The sequence below is a fragment of the Capricornis sumatraensis genome, chromosome 10 (assembly GCF_032405125.1).
Source record: "Capricornis sumatraensis isolate serow.1 chromosome 10, serow.2, whole genome shotgun sequence".
Taxonomy (NCBI): domain Eukaryota; kingdom Metazoa; phylum Chordata; class Mammalia; order Artiodactyla; family Bovidae; genus Capricornis; species Capricornis sumatraensis.
The window spans coordinates 101547741-101564605 of record NC_091078.1 but is presented as its reverse complement, the minus strand read 5'-3'; the positions used below and the strand labels follow the sequence as shown (position 1 = coordinate 101564605).

Sequence of the window (16865 nt, the reverse complement as noted above, 5' to 3'; positions counted from 1 at the left end):
CATGGCCACGGACAGAGCACCACCCTTACCTGTGGTTAAGAAGTCACCAGTGGGGGCTTCCCTGGTGGTCCAGTGGTTAAGACTCTGCCTTCCAATGCAGGGGACACCGGTTCGATCCCTGGCCAGGGAAGTAAGATCCCACGTGCCTCGGGGACAACTAAGCCCCTGCGCCACAGCTAGAGAGAAGCCTCACGCTTACCACAGCCAACGATCCCAGGCAGCCAAATACATAATAAACAAATATATGAAAAGAGTCCCCAGTGGAGTCTGTCGTCAGCCCCTGGGCCATGTACTCACATCCATCTGCTAGTTTCTGCTCTCTGTGGACGGGATGCTCTCTCTTGCTGTTCCCATGGTCACAGTATTGTTGACACATACTGATTTTTTTTTTTTAACCCCCCAAGCCAACTTACGATCTAGAGCTGGCAACAGAGAGCCCAGATTCTGGCTACTGGTTCCTTCATCAGATAAGAATGAGAGACGGGACATAATCTGAAGGGATCCAGATGAGTGAGAGAGGTCCGTGTCCTCAAAATGTCCTCAGTCTATTAATAATAGCATGAAGAATCGAGACCATTTGTGGAGCTGGGAGAGGTACTGTGCAATTATTTAACCTCATCCTTACAACCTCTAAGGTATAGTGGTTATTATAATGGATTTTCTTCGTGGTTTGCTGTACCTTTTAACTGTCTCAACAGCTACTGAAATGAGTCTTCTAAACGAATATTCCTTTGGACATTTTTAAGCATTCTTTAATGCAGAAGCCTAAATAAGCTGTTAAGGACTCCTGATGTAGACGATCCCTTTAAGGGTTCTCAGGCCAGAAGTGACTCCCATTTACGTATATGAACTGAACTCTGAGCTTCCTATGCTCTCACCATACCCTTACCTAGCAGATCAAAGCAAAACTTGAGCTTCTTCCATTATAGGATCAAAAAGGCAAATGACCAAATACCTTGGACAGCGTTTCTCAGCCAGCCAAATGCCATGAGAAAGAGGCTACTGGTTCATTGCGAAAGGGCTAGAGTTGCCTTTAAACACAGGGTGGGTCACTGCACCCTGACAGCTTCCTGCAGCCACAGGGTAAACCTTCAGCAGGGCATTCAGAATCTTTCAGAACTGCTGTTAACTTTGTCTCTGATTCACACGTTCTTCCAGCATGCTTGCAGCCGACCGAGGCTCTCAACCGCTGCTGAAACCACTCGCCTTGGCCTTTGTCACCGGGGTGGTGTTTGACAGTACTGTTCCTTCAGTGTGCAAGGCCCCCCTCACTCATCTCCACCAACCAGAAACCCATCGTCTCTCAGCCCAGACACCACGCCTCCTCCTCCAGCCTTTCCCAACTGCTGGCTCAGAACAGCTGCCTCCTCTCCGCCCCCACACGTGGCTCCTGGCTCTGTTACAACACAGGCTCCACCCCCTTGACCGAGAAGCACACCTCCACTGCCCCGCCTGGTGCACGGAGTGGCTCCCAAAGGCTGGAGGATAATTCAAGGTGGCAGCAGCTGCTGCAAGCCCACCGCCCCACGTACCCCTGGCCCAGGCACCCCCCCCCCGCCCCCGAGGGGGACATCCATCTGACCACCACACCCAGAAATCCAGGCTGGGAAGAAACCCAATGGGTGGTCCAAACTTAGCTCGGATCTCCTTCTAAGGCAAACCTAAATTACAATCTGGCATGAGGAAACACTGTCAACTCTTTCCTGCTTCTCAATGGACCTATTACTTAAAAAAAAAAAAGTTTTGATTTTTTTAAAGATACACAGCTACATTCATGTTTAAGAGACTCATACTTTACAATCAAACATCAAAGTCCTTTTTCATCACCATCCCTCCCACTCCCTTTCCCAGAAGTAATTACTGGGAACAGTTTTAATGTGGTTTTCATTTCTATATACTTACATACATAAGAGTTATGCAAACAAAACTACTGGGTTGGCCAAAAAGTTTGTTTGGAACTTTCTGGCCAACCCAATACTTTGCACAGAAGTGGACAATATTCTGTTTCACCATGGACCTTTTCCCCCATTTAACGCACTGCTTTACCCATGAGGCTGAACACTTTCTTTTGAATACTTATTGGTGATTCATTCCTTTTCCTGGGAACCTCCACCCATTTTCTACTTGGTTGACGATTTTCTCAGTTTCCATTAACCCTTTGTGGACACTCATCTTTTGTTACATATGTTGCACAGACCTATTTTCCACTCCATTCATTTACCACTTCCTAACAGTGTAACCAACCAGTCCATTCTGAAGGAGATCAGCCCTGGGATTTCTTTGGAAGGAATGATGCTAAAGCTGAAACTCCAGTACTCTGGCCACCTCATGCGAAGAGTTGACTCATTGGAAAAGACTCTGATGCTGGGAGGGATTGGAAGCAGGAGAAGGGGGCGACTGAGGATGTGATGGCTGGGTGGCATCACTGACTCGATGGATGTGAGGCCTGGCATGCTGCGATTCATGGGGTTGCAGAGTCAGACACGACTGAGCGACTGGACTGAACTGAACAGTGTAACTCTGGGCAAGCGTTAGCTCAAGCTTTGCTTCTCAGCTAGACGGTGAGGATGACAAGGCCTGTGTAAGAGCCTCAGGAAGAATTGAGAGCTCTGCGTCCCTTGGGCTTCCCCGGTGGCCCTGTTGGTAAAGAATCTGCTTGCACTGCAGGAGCCCCAGGTTCAAGCCCTGGGTCAGGAAGATCCCCTGGAGGAGGGCATGGCAACCCACTCCAGTATTCTTGCCCGGAGAATCCCCATGGACAGAGGAGCCTGGCGGGCGACAGACCATGGGGTCGCCAAGAGTCAGAGACGACCGAGCAACTAAGCACAGTGCTTGTGTGTCAAGTACCAAGCCTTTAAGCCCAGCGTTCGATAAAGACTCAGTGAATGTTAGCAGCTCTTCCTCAGCAAGATTTGGGGTCACAAGTCGGCTAGGAGTTTAGTTTAGCTCATAGTTTAAAAATAACACAGTTGACCGTCAGGTAAGGCAGACACTTTCTAGTTGGTCACACGCTCATTCCCTGCCTCCCTAGTCTGTTTTCTACACCACAGCTTCACAGATTTATGAGGGAAGCCCATTTCTAGTCTTCCATACTCCCATGTTTTTAATGGATGATAATATATCAGGCTTTGAAATTATCCATCATCTGCTGTCAGGGTTCACTGTGAAAACTCTAGGACTTGTCACTCATGGTGTAGCTTACTTAGGGCCCATTGAGACTGGCCAGCTTAGCATCTGCACATAGCAGGCTGGTCCATATTTCAAGCAGCTTAAGGGGCTTCCCAGGGGGGCGCTAGTGGTAAAGAACCCGTCTGCCAATGCAGGAGACACAGAGACGTGGGTTCGATCCCTGGGTTGGGAAGATCCCCTGAAGGAGGGGATGGCAACCCACTCCAGTATTCTTGCCTGGAGAATCCCAGGGACAGAGGAGCCTGGCAGGCTAGTCCACAGGGTCACAGAGAGTCAGACACGACTAAGTGACTTAGCAGCAGCAAGGGCATTCTCACAGCAATTTAAAAAGTTTTCGTAAGAGGCGTCTCTTCCTTTCACATCATCTGCCAGGCAGGATCAAGGTGGGTGAGATACTCTAGCTGATAGATGGGAGGGGAGGCACAGAGCTAGCAACCCAGAAGAGTGACCTACACATCTTGACATTCAGATGGGAGGGGTGTGAAGGATCAAAATCAGGAGGACCCCGTTCGGTGCCCTGTCGAAGGCGAGATCAGAGCTTCTCCATTTCCAGAGGCCTCCCAGATATCATTAAAAAAAAAAAAAAAACCATCACAGAACTATTACATCAATACCATAATACAAGATAACTCCTTGCATGAATGCAGAACTTCAAATGGTACATGTTTTACTAAGCAAGTTTTTAGTCCCATCGTAACATCTGTTTATTAACAAAATGGACATGGATGATTATACCTATTTCGGGTCATCAGGTGCTGCATTTGGAAGGTCCTGCCTCTAGAGGACTCCCTCCTAAAAACGAAAAGGCAGTCTTGTGTGCCTGTGTGTTCAGTCGCGTCTGACTCTCTGCGACCCATGGACTGTAGCCCGCCAGGCTCCTCCGTCCGTAGGATTCTCCAGGCAAGAACACTGGAGTAGGCTGGCATGTCCTCCTCCAGGGGATCTTCCCAACCCAGGAATCAAACCCATGCCTCCTGTGGTTCCTGCATTGGCAGGTGGAGTCTTTACCACTGAGCTACCTGGGAAGCCCTCAGGAGGCAGTCTTACCTACCAGTGTAAAGGAACTGTGGCAAAGTGCCAGTCTGAAATGAAGTCTGCACAATCCAGGGAGACGTGACAGCTACCCAGCTGCAAGTTTATCAGTTATGGTCTTGAGATACTGGCTAAACACACTCACACACACTCTCTCTCTCTCTCTCACACACACACACACACACTCACACACAGAGTTTCTAATGCACAAACTAGTGGAAAGTTTTCAGACTGACCAACTTGTCACTGGAACTGAATATGCAAAAACGAAGAGCAAAACAAACCCGAATCCAACCACCTCGTTAATAGCTGAGGTCTTTATTTCAAATTTGTATGTACAGTAAAAGTGCTGCTGAGAACTGGCAGCAACCAGACACAACATAAATGTAATTCTCTCTCAACAATTAGCAGCTTAAGATCTATCAACTACAGTGGTAATGTTCACACGTTCACAAGTGTCATTTCTGTACTTTTCGATTCGTGCAAGTGAGTTTTTACTCTTACACACTTTGATAAAACACGCTTACAGTCTAGTAATCACTCCTACTGAGGGCATCACCCAGCATACACAGCACACAGACAGCAATGGTAACTCTTAGAGCCACATTCAAAATCCCCAGCTGCACGTGGGGGCGGGAACCGTAATCCGACCTGTGTTGGTTTGTTTTTTTTAAATCATATTTGGCTTTGTTTGGGATGCATATTTTCCGAAGCTGAAAGGCAGCTCCTTGCTGGAACTCACTTGGAATTCAGCATTTCATCCAACTGTACCTCTGAGGAACAGGAAATCAGAAAACAAAACCAAATGCAGCAAAGACCACATGAACATTATGCTCGTTATCAAGACGTGGCTAGCAAGGAAGGCTTGATCCCAGTTTTTCCTGGAAGCAAATTTTTACCTTAATTGAGTGGAACCAGCTCAGGGGATAGGGAAGACCCCACCCAGTCAGTGAAGTATAAAATGTAACCTTACTTTTGCTTCTTCAGGAGCGGGTGGAATAGAAAGCCTTCTTTGCTAGGGTGCACTGAGTATCTTTCCAAAGAACTGAGATTGGAGCAGACAGAAGTGCCGTTCAACGATCATGTAAAAGGTAAAATGTTAGTGAGACTCTACAACCTGAACAGTCATCCAGGCTGCCATCAGCCTCACACACAGCACTAACCATTCATCCAGGAATGCTTCATTTCACAGGGAATGCACGCAGTCTTCAGAAGAGAAGAAGCGTTAAAGCGAGGAGACGTTTCCACCCACAGAACTGTTAAACCATGAGAGCGAGGTTACAGCAGAACTCTGAACAGATAACTCAGGGACAGCCACAATGCAAAGAAACTCAGAGGCAACAGGGATGGGCAGGCGAGAAAATGGATGCATGGTTACAAACAGCATTAGGTGCAGACAACTGCTGGGCCTGGGGAATAATCAAGGGACAGGAGAGCTAGAAAGCCATTACTGGGCCTGACCTGGCCTGGAGGAGGTCCTTCCTGGGACAGATGAAGAGGATGGACAGTTAGCGGGGGCCTGTTTGGCTGGGAGCTCAGGGAGCTTCCGGAGGTGCAAACCTTCCTTTGATAGAAACTGTCCCAAAGCCAAAAAAAAAAAAGGAATAATTTTAATCCATCTAGCTAGTGAATTCCGGTGCCCTCCAAACTTTGTAGCCTCTCCACAGTTCAGGGGACTCAAAAGTTCTTAGAAAAACTGGAGGATTGTGGCTAGAGTTGTTTCCAATAACTTCATGGGGCGCTCTTTCCCTCTCTGAGAGGTTAACCTGAAGCAGACAGTTAGGAGACACTACGCTGGTCTGACCAGGTCGTGGTGTCCTCTGACACTTCTACCTAAAGTCACTGCAATATATTTAGACAGGGTTAACACTTTATCATTTGTATTTTTATCATTTGGCCGTGCTGCACAGCATGAGGGATCTTAGTTCCCCAACCAGGGACTGAACCCATGCCCCCTTCATTGGAAGCGCAGAATCTTAATCGCTAGACTGCTGGGGAAGTCCCAACATTCTTAGATACACGGGCTTGGGAACAATTTGTCTTGGGCCAGGACGTAAACTGGTTCCAATTATTTTAAAAGAAAATTCAGCCCCATGGTCCTTGTTCTGGGCGGTGATTCTGAGAGGCCCGCAGAGCTGACGGGTATGCCGTCACCATCTGGGGCTGGAGGATGGGGTGAAGACTGGGGTACCTGAGTTAGAATGCCGAGATGACGACGGAAACCGCACGCTGACTCTGAGAAGGCCACGGAAGGCCGGAGCTGGCGTGCAAGCCGTCGTCTCGCATGGACAGGCGAGGCTAATCTGGGGCTGGAAGCGTCCCCCAGCACAGGGAGGATGGGCAGAGCGTGTGGTGCGTCTCTTTCCAGGGCAGAGGACGTCTGCCCCTTGCTCACTGCCTGGCTGCACAGGACAGAGGCCAAGAGGGACCAGCATCTGTGATTCAATACTATGAACACGAAAAGCCTGACCACGCTTTCAAGACAGGCTCGAAAAGTCCAAGTTCCACCAAGATGGTAGAACTGGTGATAAGACAGGGAGAGAGGCTCAGCCTGTCTTTCTAAACTCTCTACATAAAGGTCCAAGGAGCACAGCTAATACGTCCATCTTGATGAAGAGGAGGCTGACGACATGTTACACCCCAAACTTGGGTCCTTCTAACCTGACGTTTCCTTTCCTGCTCTCTAGGGAGAATCATCCTCAGTTGATTCTCTCAGGCAGACAGAATAAAGCTGTGAAATGAAGGCGGGCTGGGGCCAAAATACAGACACAAGATTTCACATCACTTTGGTCTCGGTAGTTAGGGGGTGTTAAGAAATAAATTAAGAAAGCACGAGGAATTATTTATGACTCTCGTAGTGCAGTCTCAGATTTTCCTAGAGACAACCCCAGCCCAAAGTCACTGGGTGAACCTAAGTCTCGGGGCAGAAACGTCTCTACCCTGTCACGCTGGTTTGTGGAGACAGCCCCCCTCTCCCTGAGCACCCCTCTCCTCTCCAACCAAGCCAAGCCCATTGGGGGAGGTGTGGAGTGGCAGGACATCAGAAAGCAGCAGCAGCAGCCAGGGGGGAGCTGAAGCTGTGTCTCAGGACGAGGGCATCAGAGAGCGGCATTCACAGCAAGTTCTCTCCTCAAACTGTTTCAGGACAAGAGGGGCAGCACACTTAAATATCCACACATCTCTTCATTTAAAAACAGCACTTCTTTATTTCAAAGGAGGAAGAAAAAAAAAAGACCCTCCCAACCCTTTCCAAAAAAACCCAATAGTAATAATAACAATAATAAAAAATCCTATTAGAAACCATAAGGAAGCACTGAGAGTTTGAGTATTACATTCTTCAAGTATGCTGTTCGGATTTTTTTGTTTGTTTGTTTTTTTAAGTTGGTGACCATACACATCTTTTTTTTAAAAAAACCTTAAAAGTGCGGCCATGGGATTTGTTTAAAATTAAGCAGTTAGAGGGCTACTTCAAAATACTGTAGTAGGACTGTGCAGTGATCCTTGGGGTGTGATGTCCTTTTTTGTATCCTAGCAAAGGTTACGGGACCAGGCTCCGAACTGATCATACTTCCAGGGTTAGCGTGAGTGGCCAACTTGGGTGAGAAAGCCAGGGAGATCCACGTGTTCTTCCACGGACAAGGAAAATCCACCCCGAGCGCAGAAACTTAGACATGGAATGTGGTAGGGCTTCACAGTAAAGTTAGTCTGGGACGGGGAGAGGCGGTGCGCCCAGACAAGGCAGGGTGTTAGGTTCAACTGGTTTCCCTAGTCAGGTGTTCACACGTCTTTTTAGTGGGTTTTAGTGCAGTCCTTCAAGCCACAATTTAGAATGCCCTTCAGTGTGCTCCAGAGGGTTGGTTCATGTAAAAGGACTGTTTTCAGATTTGCATCCCAAGGAAAATCATGCTACATAAAAGTGATCCAAGATTGTTGCCCAAAAAACTTCTTGGATAAAATCTAAAAAATACTATTGCAATTGCGTCTTTTGAGGAAGAAGAAGAAGAAAAAAAAAACATTATTCTAAATGTAAACAGATTCACTCAACTCTTGTTGCTGTAGAAAACTCCAGAGGAGGGAAGTGGCCGTCTACGTCCTCGCCGCATGCACTCGCCGGAGGGGAGGGGAGCACTGCGTTCCGGGCGCCGGCAGCATCATCTGGGTGAGGAGAAGAAGCGCTGCACGTAGCCCAGGAGGGCGTCCCAGTGCTTCCAGAGAAAGGCGATGAACACCACGAGCAGCAACGTGCTGAACGTCCTGCTGCGAGTCTTCATGAGCGGGACCACGCAGTTGGCGACCGTGGACACGAAGACCAAAAGGACCGCCATGACCGCCAGGAGGATGTTGATGAGCTTGCCCAGCAGGTTCCGGGCAGTGGCGTTCTCCAGCCCCTCCAGCTGAACCACCTGCTGCTGCTGCTGCTGCAGCTCCATCTTGGAGATGCGGGTCTGGCACGCCTCCAGGGCCTCCTGTGGGCCAGACAGGGGAGAGGTAAGCCTTGGGACGCTCATGGCGCCCGGAGCAGCTGGCAGGCCCCGCGGGGCGGCCAGACGCATCCCGAGCTACGTCAGAGATCTGAAATGTGCGCGAGTCTTGAGTGTGAGGGGCCACGGCACAACTCACGATTCAAGCAACTAATATTTACTTTTTGATTACCATTCAAGCAACTTGATTCCCCTCTGCTGCGCTCCACTGCATTCAGCCACAGTCAGATCTGGTCTTGAACATTCTAATGACAAGACCTCAAACCCACGACTGCGTCTCTCTTTTCTTCCCCCATGTAACAATTACTAATTCGAGTGGCACAGGACACACGCACTTGTCACCGTAACAGGACATACAGGCTCCCTTGGTATTTTCCTCAATCCCGGTCCCTGCCCTTGGAGTGACTCTGCCAGTCTGGTGTTCACCCTTTCACCCGTGTTTAAGTCTACACACAGATGTCCTTAGGGAAATGCATGGAATTATTTAAAATTTTTCTACCTTCATGCAAATAGTATCACACCACGGGACTGGTCCACAACGTGTTTCTCACTTGACAGAGGGCCGTGGCGATTCTCCACCTCAATGCATGGAGGCCCACCTGGTTCTTCTTAATGGCTACCTAGCATTTACAGCTTGGCTAGGTCACAATTTATTCAGCCAGCTCCCTACTGGAGAGATCTGGGTTATTTCCACCTTTCTCACAGAACAATGGAGTGAACCTCCTCTGGACATATTACCAGGTGCTTTTCAAGCTAAGTAACTCCCCAACATCAGGCAAAAGGGCTCCCTGCACTGTCTTCTTAAGAAGAGTTGATCTCTGTGAAGAGAACAGACACTGTGCCCAACACCTGACCCAGCGTTTCCTTTCATAACCTGCACCCACGGGTTCATATAAAATTGACCATAAAACTCAAGAGGACAGGACCTATTTCCTTAGCCGTGGTCAGATACCCTCCGAAGTTCAACAGTGGTAGGAGCCCGGATTATGTGACCTTGGTTTCAGTGGGTGCTGGTTTCCTGGGATCTGAGGTGATAGCAAGGCAACTTGAGACTGACGCTAAGCTAGAGAATGGACACACAACAGATACACCCCATTCCAGAAGGACCTTGGGAAAAAAACTAAAATGTAAGCAGACTTCTGGGTCATGAAAAGGGGGCGTCTGGGCAAATGATCTAGACGTTCCCTTGACTCCTTGAGGCTTCTGTAATACATGTCTCCTGTATTATGGCGCCAAGACTGGTTTATTTCAGGATGCTTTCATAGGAAACCACCAGAGCTGCCAGAGAAAGGCAGTGAAAACCACAAGGAACAAAGGACTGAAGGTCCTGGTGTGAGTCTTTGAGTTTTCTCAGGGTTTTTAGAAATATCTCCCAACTGGGATGAGAAAAAGTTAAAATATTCTCTTTTGCCATGGATTAAACAAGAGTGCCATTAGCCTTCCACATTACCGCTGTTATTGTTGAGTTGGTCAGTTGTGTCCGACTCTTGGGTGACTCCATGGACTGTGTAGCCCGCTATTATTCTCATAAATGGCCTCGTAGTGTAGCTGTATAAGGTGTATCTGGCAGTGAGGCTTCTGCCACAGAAGAAGATAGGTCAGGTGGCCCTGGGACCTGTCAGAGCAGCTTCCGAAGCAGTAACCACAGACGTAACATCCGTGCTCGTCCATCTACTGAGACCATCCTGAGCCCAAGAAACATTTCCCAAGAAGCCAAGCAAGCACACCACCTCCAAATGGTGTAGACTTGAGAAATGCTGGTGGCTCAGATGATAAAGAATCTGCCTGTGATCCAGGAGACCTGGGCTTGATCCCTGGGTTGGGAAGATCCCCTGGAGGACGGGATGGCTGCCCACTCCAGTATTCCTGCCTGGGAAATCCCATGGACAGAGGAGGCTGGCGGGCCACAGTCCATGGGGGCGCAGAGAGTCACACACAACTGAGTGACTGACACTTTTACTTTGAGACACGCACCGCATTTGAAGAGCAGGTGTGTTACAGGCGGTCTAAGCTTCTTCTAATACTCTGCCCTCTCTGTCTTTGACCCTAAACATTTTTTTGTGTGCACGGTAAAAATACATAATATAAAATCTACCACACATAATATAACATCTACCATTTGCTCCTTTTAAAGTGTTCACTGAAGAAGCATTTATAAGTTCACCATGTCGTGTAACCATCGCTCCTATTAAATTCCAGGATGTTTCCATCATCCCCAGAATAACTCCCTACCCTTTAGCCATCACTCCCGTTCCTCTCCTTCCAGTTTCTGGCAACCACAGATCCACTTTCTCCGTAGACTTGCTTACTCTGCGCGCTTCACGTAAATGGACTCAGGCACTGTGCGGCCTCTGCGACCAGCTTCTTGCACTGAGCTCCATGTTTTCGGGCTGGACCCAGGCTGGGGCAGGTGTTGGTGTGTCATTCCTTTTTCTTCCCCTTCTGTACTGTGGTAACATACATATGATGTAAAATCTACCATCTGCACCGCTTCTAGGCGCACGGGTCAGTGGCACGACACATTTGTGCTGTTGGACAATCACTGCCACCTACCTCCACGCTCTTTTCATATTAGGAAATTGAGACTCTGGACCCATTAACCAGTAACCCGCCCCAAGCCCCCAGCCCCTGCCCCGAGCCCCTGGAAACCACCATTCTGCCTTCTCAGCCTTCTGCTTTTCCACCTGGCCCACCGTGCTGACCTGGATGTCCCGGGCCCGTTCGTAGGACTGGTACGCAATCTTCTCTTCCATGCTGGCCAATTCCTGCTTCAAGTTCAAGATCTCATTCTGGTGGAGCTCGGTCAGGTCATTCAGCTGCTCTTCTAGTCGTTCACATCTGACAAGAGGGAGAAGGGACATGGTTCACGTGTCTTGTGTTTCTGTTGGTTATTATTCACATCCAACCCCCCAAATCCGTTCTGCAAAGGAAGAAAACGAGCGCACAGAGGAATCAGGCAAGTGGCCTGGGTGACAGGCATGCTAGTGGGCACAGCTCTCGGTCCCTGGGACGGACAGCTTCTCACAAGCCCGCATCACAGCAGCAACAGGGCTCTTCCACATTTGCAGCGAGGCCAGCAGCCCTGGTTAGCTTTGAGCAGACCCATTACAAACGAGGCCGCTCTTACTCTGCCCCCAGCGGCATATGGGAGAGGCAAAAACCCGAGGACGTTAAGCAGTCTCATCAGAAGATACACAGCAGGCAAGTGGAAACTGACCTTCCAGCAATCACCAGGAGCTTATTCCGACTGGGGCAGGTCACTCACTCACCTGGATGTTCGTCATTCAGAGCCCACCGTCCCTATTGCCAAGCACAGTGCCCGGCACAGGGTCAACAGACGTTTACTGAGCACCTGCTGTGTGCCTGGTTTGTTCAAGGTTCTGGGAACGCTGCGGTAAGAGAGACCGAATGCCTGCCCTCAAGAGTTCACAGCCTACAGTGGTGGTGGAAGGCAGTAAAACCAAGACAGCTGCAGGTGGGTAAGTGAGCCGGAGATCGGGACGGGGATACGGCACTGTGCCCGGCGGCCCTGGACTGCTCGGGAAGACCTTTTCCCAACCCTGAGAGCTGAAACCTGGGTGACGGCATGAACAAGCCACGTGGAGATGTGAGGGGAAGAGCACCTTAATGCCGAAGGAACTATCTTAAAGCAAGTATAAAACTCCTGAGATGAGAACTGGCTTGGCAGATTTTAGAACAGAGAGGAGGGACAGTGTGGCTGCGGCTGAGAAGAAAAGTGGGGGAATGCACAAAGAGAAGGTTCCTCAGGAGCAGGGAGCATATTTTGTTCATCTGGTACCTCTAGCACTTCAGACTCACGTGAAAAGGTTCATTCTACATGAAGACGGGACCTGGGCAGGGCACTGCGGATCTGTGGGACTGGAACCGTTTAAAAGGAAGAGATCATAGAGACTGGACAAAGAACACGGGTGAAGGGCGGGAGGTAGAAATGTACAGACTGGCCAGAACAGTTGGGGGAGAAAGAAATTCTGCCCTTAAGAGGCAGGGAAGGCAGGGGGAACCTGAAATAGACAGTACATGGACCCAAAGCAGATGCTGAGGGGGGAGGCTGACATGAGGAACACAGGGCTGCCTGCTACTGGTGAAGCTTCCGGCAGGGTGTGGGTGGAATTCAAGGAATTAAAAAAAAAAAGAAAGGAAAGAGCTAAGTAGGTAGGAGAAAGGCTGAAGACGACACAGTGAGAAGCCCCGACAGGGAGGAAGCACACAGCTCTAGCTGACGGTGACTAGAAACACGGAGGGCTCATCCCAAGAGGAGGATACACAGTTGGGGATCTACATACTTCAGGTTCTACCGAGTTCGGATGGAAAATATTAAAAAAAAAAAAAAAATCCATCAAGTTCTGAAACCTAAGAGGTGCATTTACTGGGCACCAGCAGATATCTACAGAGCATCTACACTGTATGCAGACCTGAATGTACTCTAGGCGAGCTCCACCACACGGGAGGGTATGCACGGGCTCCATAAGGGGCTGGAGCATCAGCAGACTTCACTACTTCTGGGGGTGGGGTGGGTTCCTAGAACCAACTCCCCACAAATGCGACGACTGGGTGCTTCTCAGACAAGCACACACCTAACACCGGCATGAAAGTCTCGGCAAACTTTGTATTAAAAAAACAGAAATGGCAGAACAAAGGCAAACACTTAAACTACCCGTCCCTTTCGTGTTTAACCAGATGTGTGGTACACAAACTTGAAAGGAATCCATGGAAGTTCTCTGTTCAAGGTCATCTTTATGTGGCAGCGGCATCAGCAATATTCTCCCTTCTAATAATTATATAATGAATAATTAGATGCTAAACCTCATTCCTTCTCCATGAGACACAGATTAAAAATAAAGGTCCAGCTGACCCTCTTTGCTACATTACTCACTCCTGTTTAGTTCTCCTGCGTCCTTGATAACAATCTCTGTGCTGCTTTCTTGCCCATCGAAACCGTCACCGGAGTGACCTGAATAACGGATCGGGAAGGTTTCCACCTTGTGTCTGACTCAGGCGGGTTCTCTGAAACTCTGCCTTTTTACATCATCTGTGGGCCTGGGCACACACTCGGAAACAGTGCCACCTCTGGAGCTGATTTTGCACCACATTTTCCGTCAGTTCAGCTCAGTCGCTCAGTTGTGTCCGACTCTTTGCGACCCCATGAATCGCAGGACGCCAGGCCTCCCTGTCCATCACCAACTCCCAGAGTTCACTCAGACTCACGTCCATCGAGTCCGTGATGCCTTCCAGCCATCTCATCCTCTGTCGTCTTGTTCTTCTCCTGCCCCCAATCCCTCCCAGCATCAGAGTCTTTTCCAATGAGTCAACTCTTCCTATGAGGTGGCCAAAGCATTGGAGTTTCAGCTTCAGCATCAGTCCTTCCACAGAAATCCCAGGGCTGATCTCCTTCAGAATGGACTGGCTGGATCTCCTTGCAGTCCAAGGGACTCTCAAGAGTCTTCTCCAACACCACAGTTCAAAAGCATCGATTCTTAGGCGCTCAGCTTTCTTCACAGTCCAACACTCACATCCATACATGACTACTGGAAAAACCATAGCCTTGACTAGACAGACCTTTGTTGGCAAAGTAACGTCTCTGCTTTAGAATATGCTATCTAGGTTGGTCATAACTTTCCTTCCAAGGAGTAAGCGTCTTTTAATTTCATGGCTGCCGTCACCATCTGCAGTGATTTTGGAGCCCCCCAAAACAGAGTCAGTCACTGCTTCCACTGTTTCCCCATCTATTTCCCATGAAGTGATGGGACCAGATGCCATGATCTTCGTTTTCTGAATGGTGAGCTTTAAGCCAACTTTTTCACTGTCCTCTTTCACTTTCATCAAGAGGCTTTTTAGTTCCTCTTCACTTTCTGCCATAAGGGTGGTGTCATCTGCATATCTGAGGTTATTGATATTTCTCCCGGGAATCCTGATTCCAGCTTGTGCTTCTTCCAGTCCAGCGTTTCTCATGATGTACTCTGCATAGCAGTTAAATAAGCAGGGTGATAATATACAGCCTTGACATACTCCTTTTCCTATTTGGAAACAGTCTGTTGTTCCATGTCCAGTTCTAACTGTTACTTCCTGACCTGCATATAGGTTTCTCAAGAGGCAAGTCAGGTGGTCTGGTATTCCCATCTCTCTCAGAATTTTCCACAGTTTATTGTGATCCACACAGTCAAAGGCTTTGGCATAGTCAATAAAGCAGAAATAGATGTTTTTCTGGAACTCTCTTGCTTTTTCCATGATCCAGCGGATGTTGGCAATTTGATCTCTGGTTCCTCTGCCTTTTCTAAAACCAGCTTGAACATCTGGAAGTTGAACACGGTTCACGTATAGCTGAAGCCTGGCTTGGAGAATTTTGAGCATTACTTTACTAGTGTGTGAGATGAGTGCAATTGTGCGGTAGTTTGAGCATTCTTTGGCATTGCCTTTCTTTGGGATTGGAATGAAACCTGACCTTTTCCAGTCCTGTGGCCACTGCTGAGTTTTCCAGATTTGCTGGCATATTGAGTGCAGCACTTTCACAACATCATCTTTCAGGATTTGAAATAGCTCAACTGGAATTCCATCACCTCCACTAGCTTTGTTCGTAGTGATGCTTTCTAAGGCTCACTTGACTTCACATTCTAGGATGTCTGGCTCAAGGTGAGTGATCACACCATCGTGATTATCTTGGTCATGAAGATCTTTTTTGTACATTTCTTCTGTGTATTCTTGCCACCTCTTCTTAATATCTTCTGCTTCTGTTAGGTCCATATCATTTCTGTCATTTATCGAGCCCATCTTTGCATGAAATCCACCATGTTTTAAGTTCAACAAATGCCACGAGATTAGGTTAACGTACTGTCTTTGTATGACTGTCCTATTAAACCCACCGTGTGTGGTGGTGTCAGCACTGGATGATTCGTTATCCTCTCCCCTCACCACACAGGGGCTAGAGGCTTTTTAAAAATGGGGTGTTCCACTGTGTCAGTTCCTTGGGATTTAGGGGAAGGGCTGGGCTGGGCTGGCAGCGAAGGACTCTCCTAAGCTAGGGCCGATGTGGGGTGGCAGGGCAGGCAGCCTGGCAGTAGTGGCAACCAGCCTGCATGCTGACGGCGGCAGACTCAGGTGACATCTCTGCTGTGTGGACCACCTCAGTCTCTCAGCCACAAACTGTACAGTCTTTCAGGCTTTCCAGGAAAGTTAGAGACAATCATTTCATTAAACCTGGCTCACAAATACCATTAGAACAGATTAAAAAGGAAGAGCAGCAGCAGCTACCGTTTCTCCAACGCTTATGATGTAAACTGGGGCTTCAGCAGTAAAGAATTCACTGCAATACAGGAGCTGCACGGGACACGGGTTCGATCCCTGGGTCGGGAAGATCCCCTGGAGGAGGGCATGGCAACCCACTCCAGTATTCTTGCCTGGGAAATCCCACGGATAGAGGAGCCTGTCAGCCTACAGTCCACAGGGTTTCGAAGAGTCAGACAAGACTGAGTGACTTAGCTGAATCGATTTAGCATGGATTATATAAATTAACTTCCACAACCCCAAGAAGACAGTAGGTAATACCTTTACTTTACAGATGAGGAATCTGGAGCTCAGAGAGATACAGAAATTTGCCCAAGGGCAGAGAAATTAAGTAGGGGAGCGAGGACTTCAATCTTGAATCCAGGTAGGTCTGACTCTAAAGCACAAGTTCTTAACCATTCAAGAAGGCCAGATGAATTCCCTTCGTAAGAAGGGTGAGTCAGGTCTAAAGTGGATTCAAATCACATAGCTCCAAAGGGGCCTGGACACTACCACACTGACTGATGGTTTTGAAGCTTTATGTCAAGGCAGAGTCAACAGGAGGACTGTAATAAAAAAGATTATGGACCTAGAGTAGGAAAGAGGATGATAACAAGTGTTGGTGAGGACGTGGGGAAATTCGAACCCTGGTATACAGCTGGTGCAACTGTTCTCTGGAAAGTAAGTCTGGAGCTCTAAACATAGTTACCATGTGCCCCAGAAATCTCACTCCAGGTGTACACCAGAGAGAAATGAAGACTAACTTCCACTCGAAATTCGTATACAAATATTAATAGAAGTATTATTCATAATGGCCCCAAGTGGAAACAACCCACTATCAAGTGATGAATGGATATATAAAGTGTGGTCAACTCATACAACGCA

At 48.4% G+C, this 16865-nt stretch overlaps 1 protein-coding gene across 2 annotated transcripts in view; it reads right to left on the bottom strand.

The window, feature by feature from the left end:
• Positions 1 to 7481: 7481 nt before the first annotated feature.
• The window catches only part of TMCC1 (transmembrane and coiled-coil domain family 1), a 107943-nt gene continuing 98559 nt past the window's right edge, over positions 7482 to 16865 (bottom strand). For both annotated transcript variants that reach the window (XM_068981968.1, XM_068981969.1), the window contains exons 3-4: positions 11405 to 11540; positions 7482 to 8687 (exon numbers count right to left, since the gene is read on the bottom strand). In XM_068981968.1, the coding sequence (XP_068838069.1) occupies positions 8373 to 8687; positions 11405 to 11540 (451 nt within the window). In that variant the 3' untranslated portion in view covers positions 7482 to 8372. The remainder of the gene's footprint in view (positions 8688 to 11404; positions 11541 to 16865) is intronic.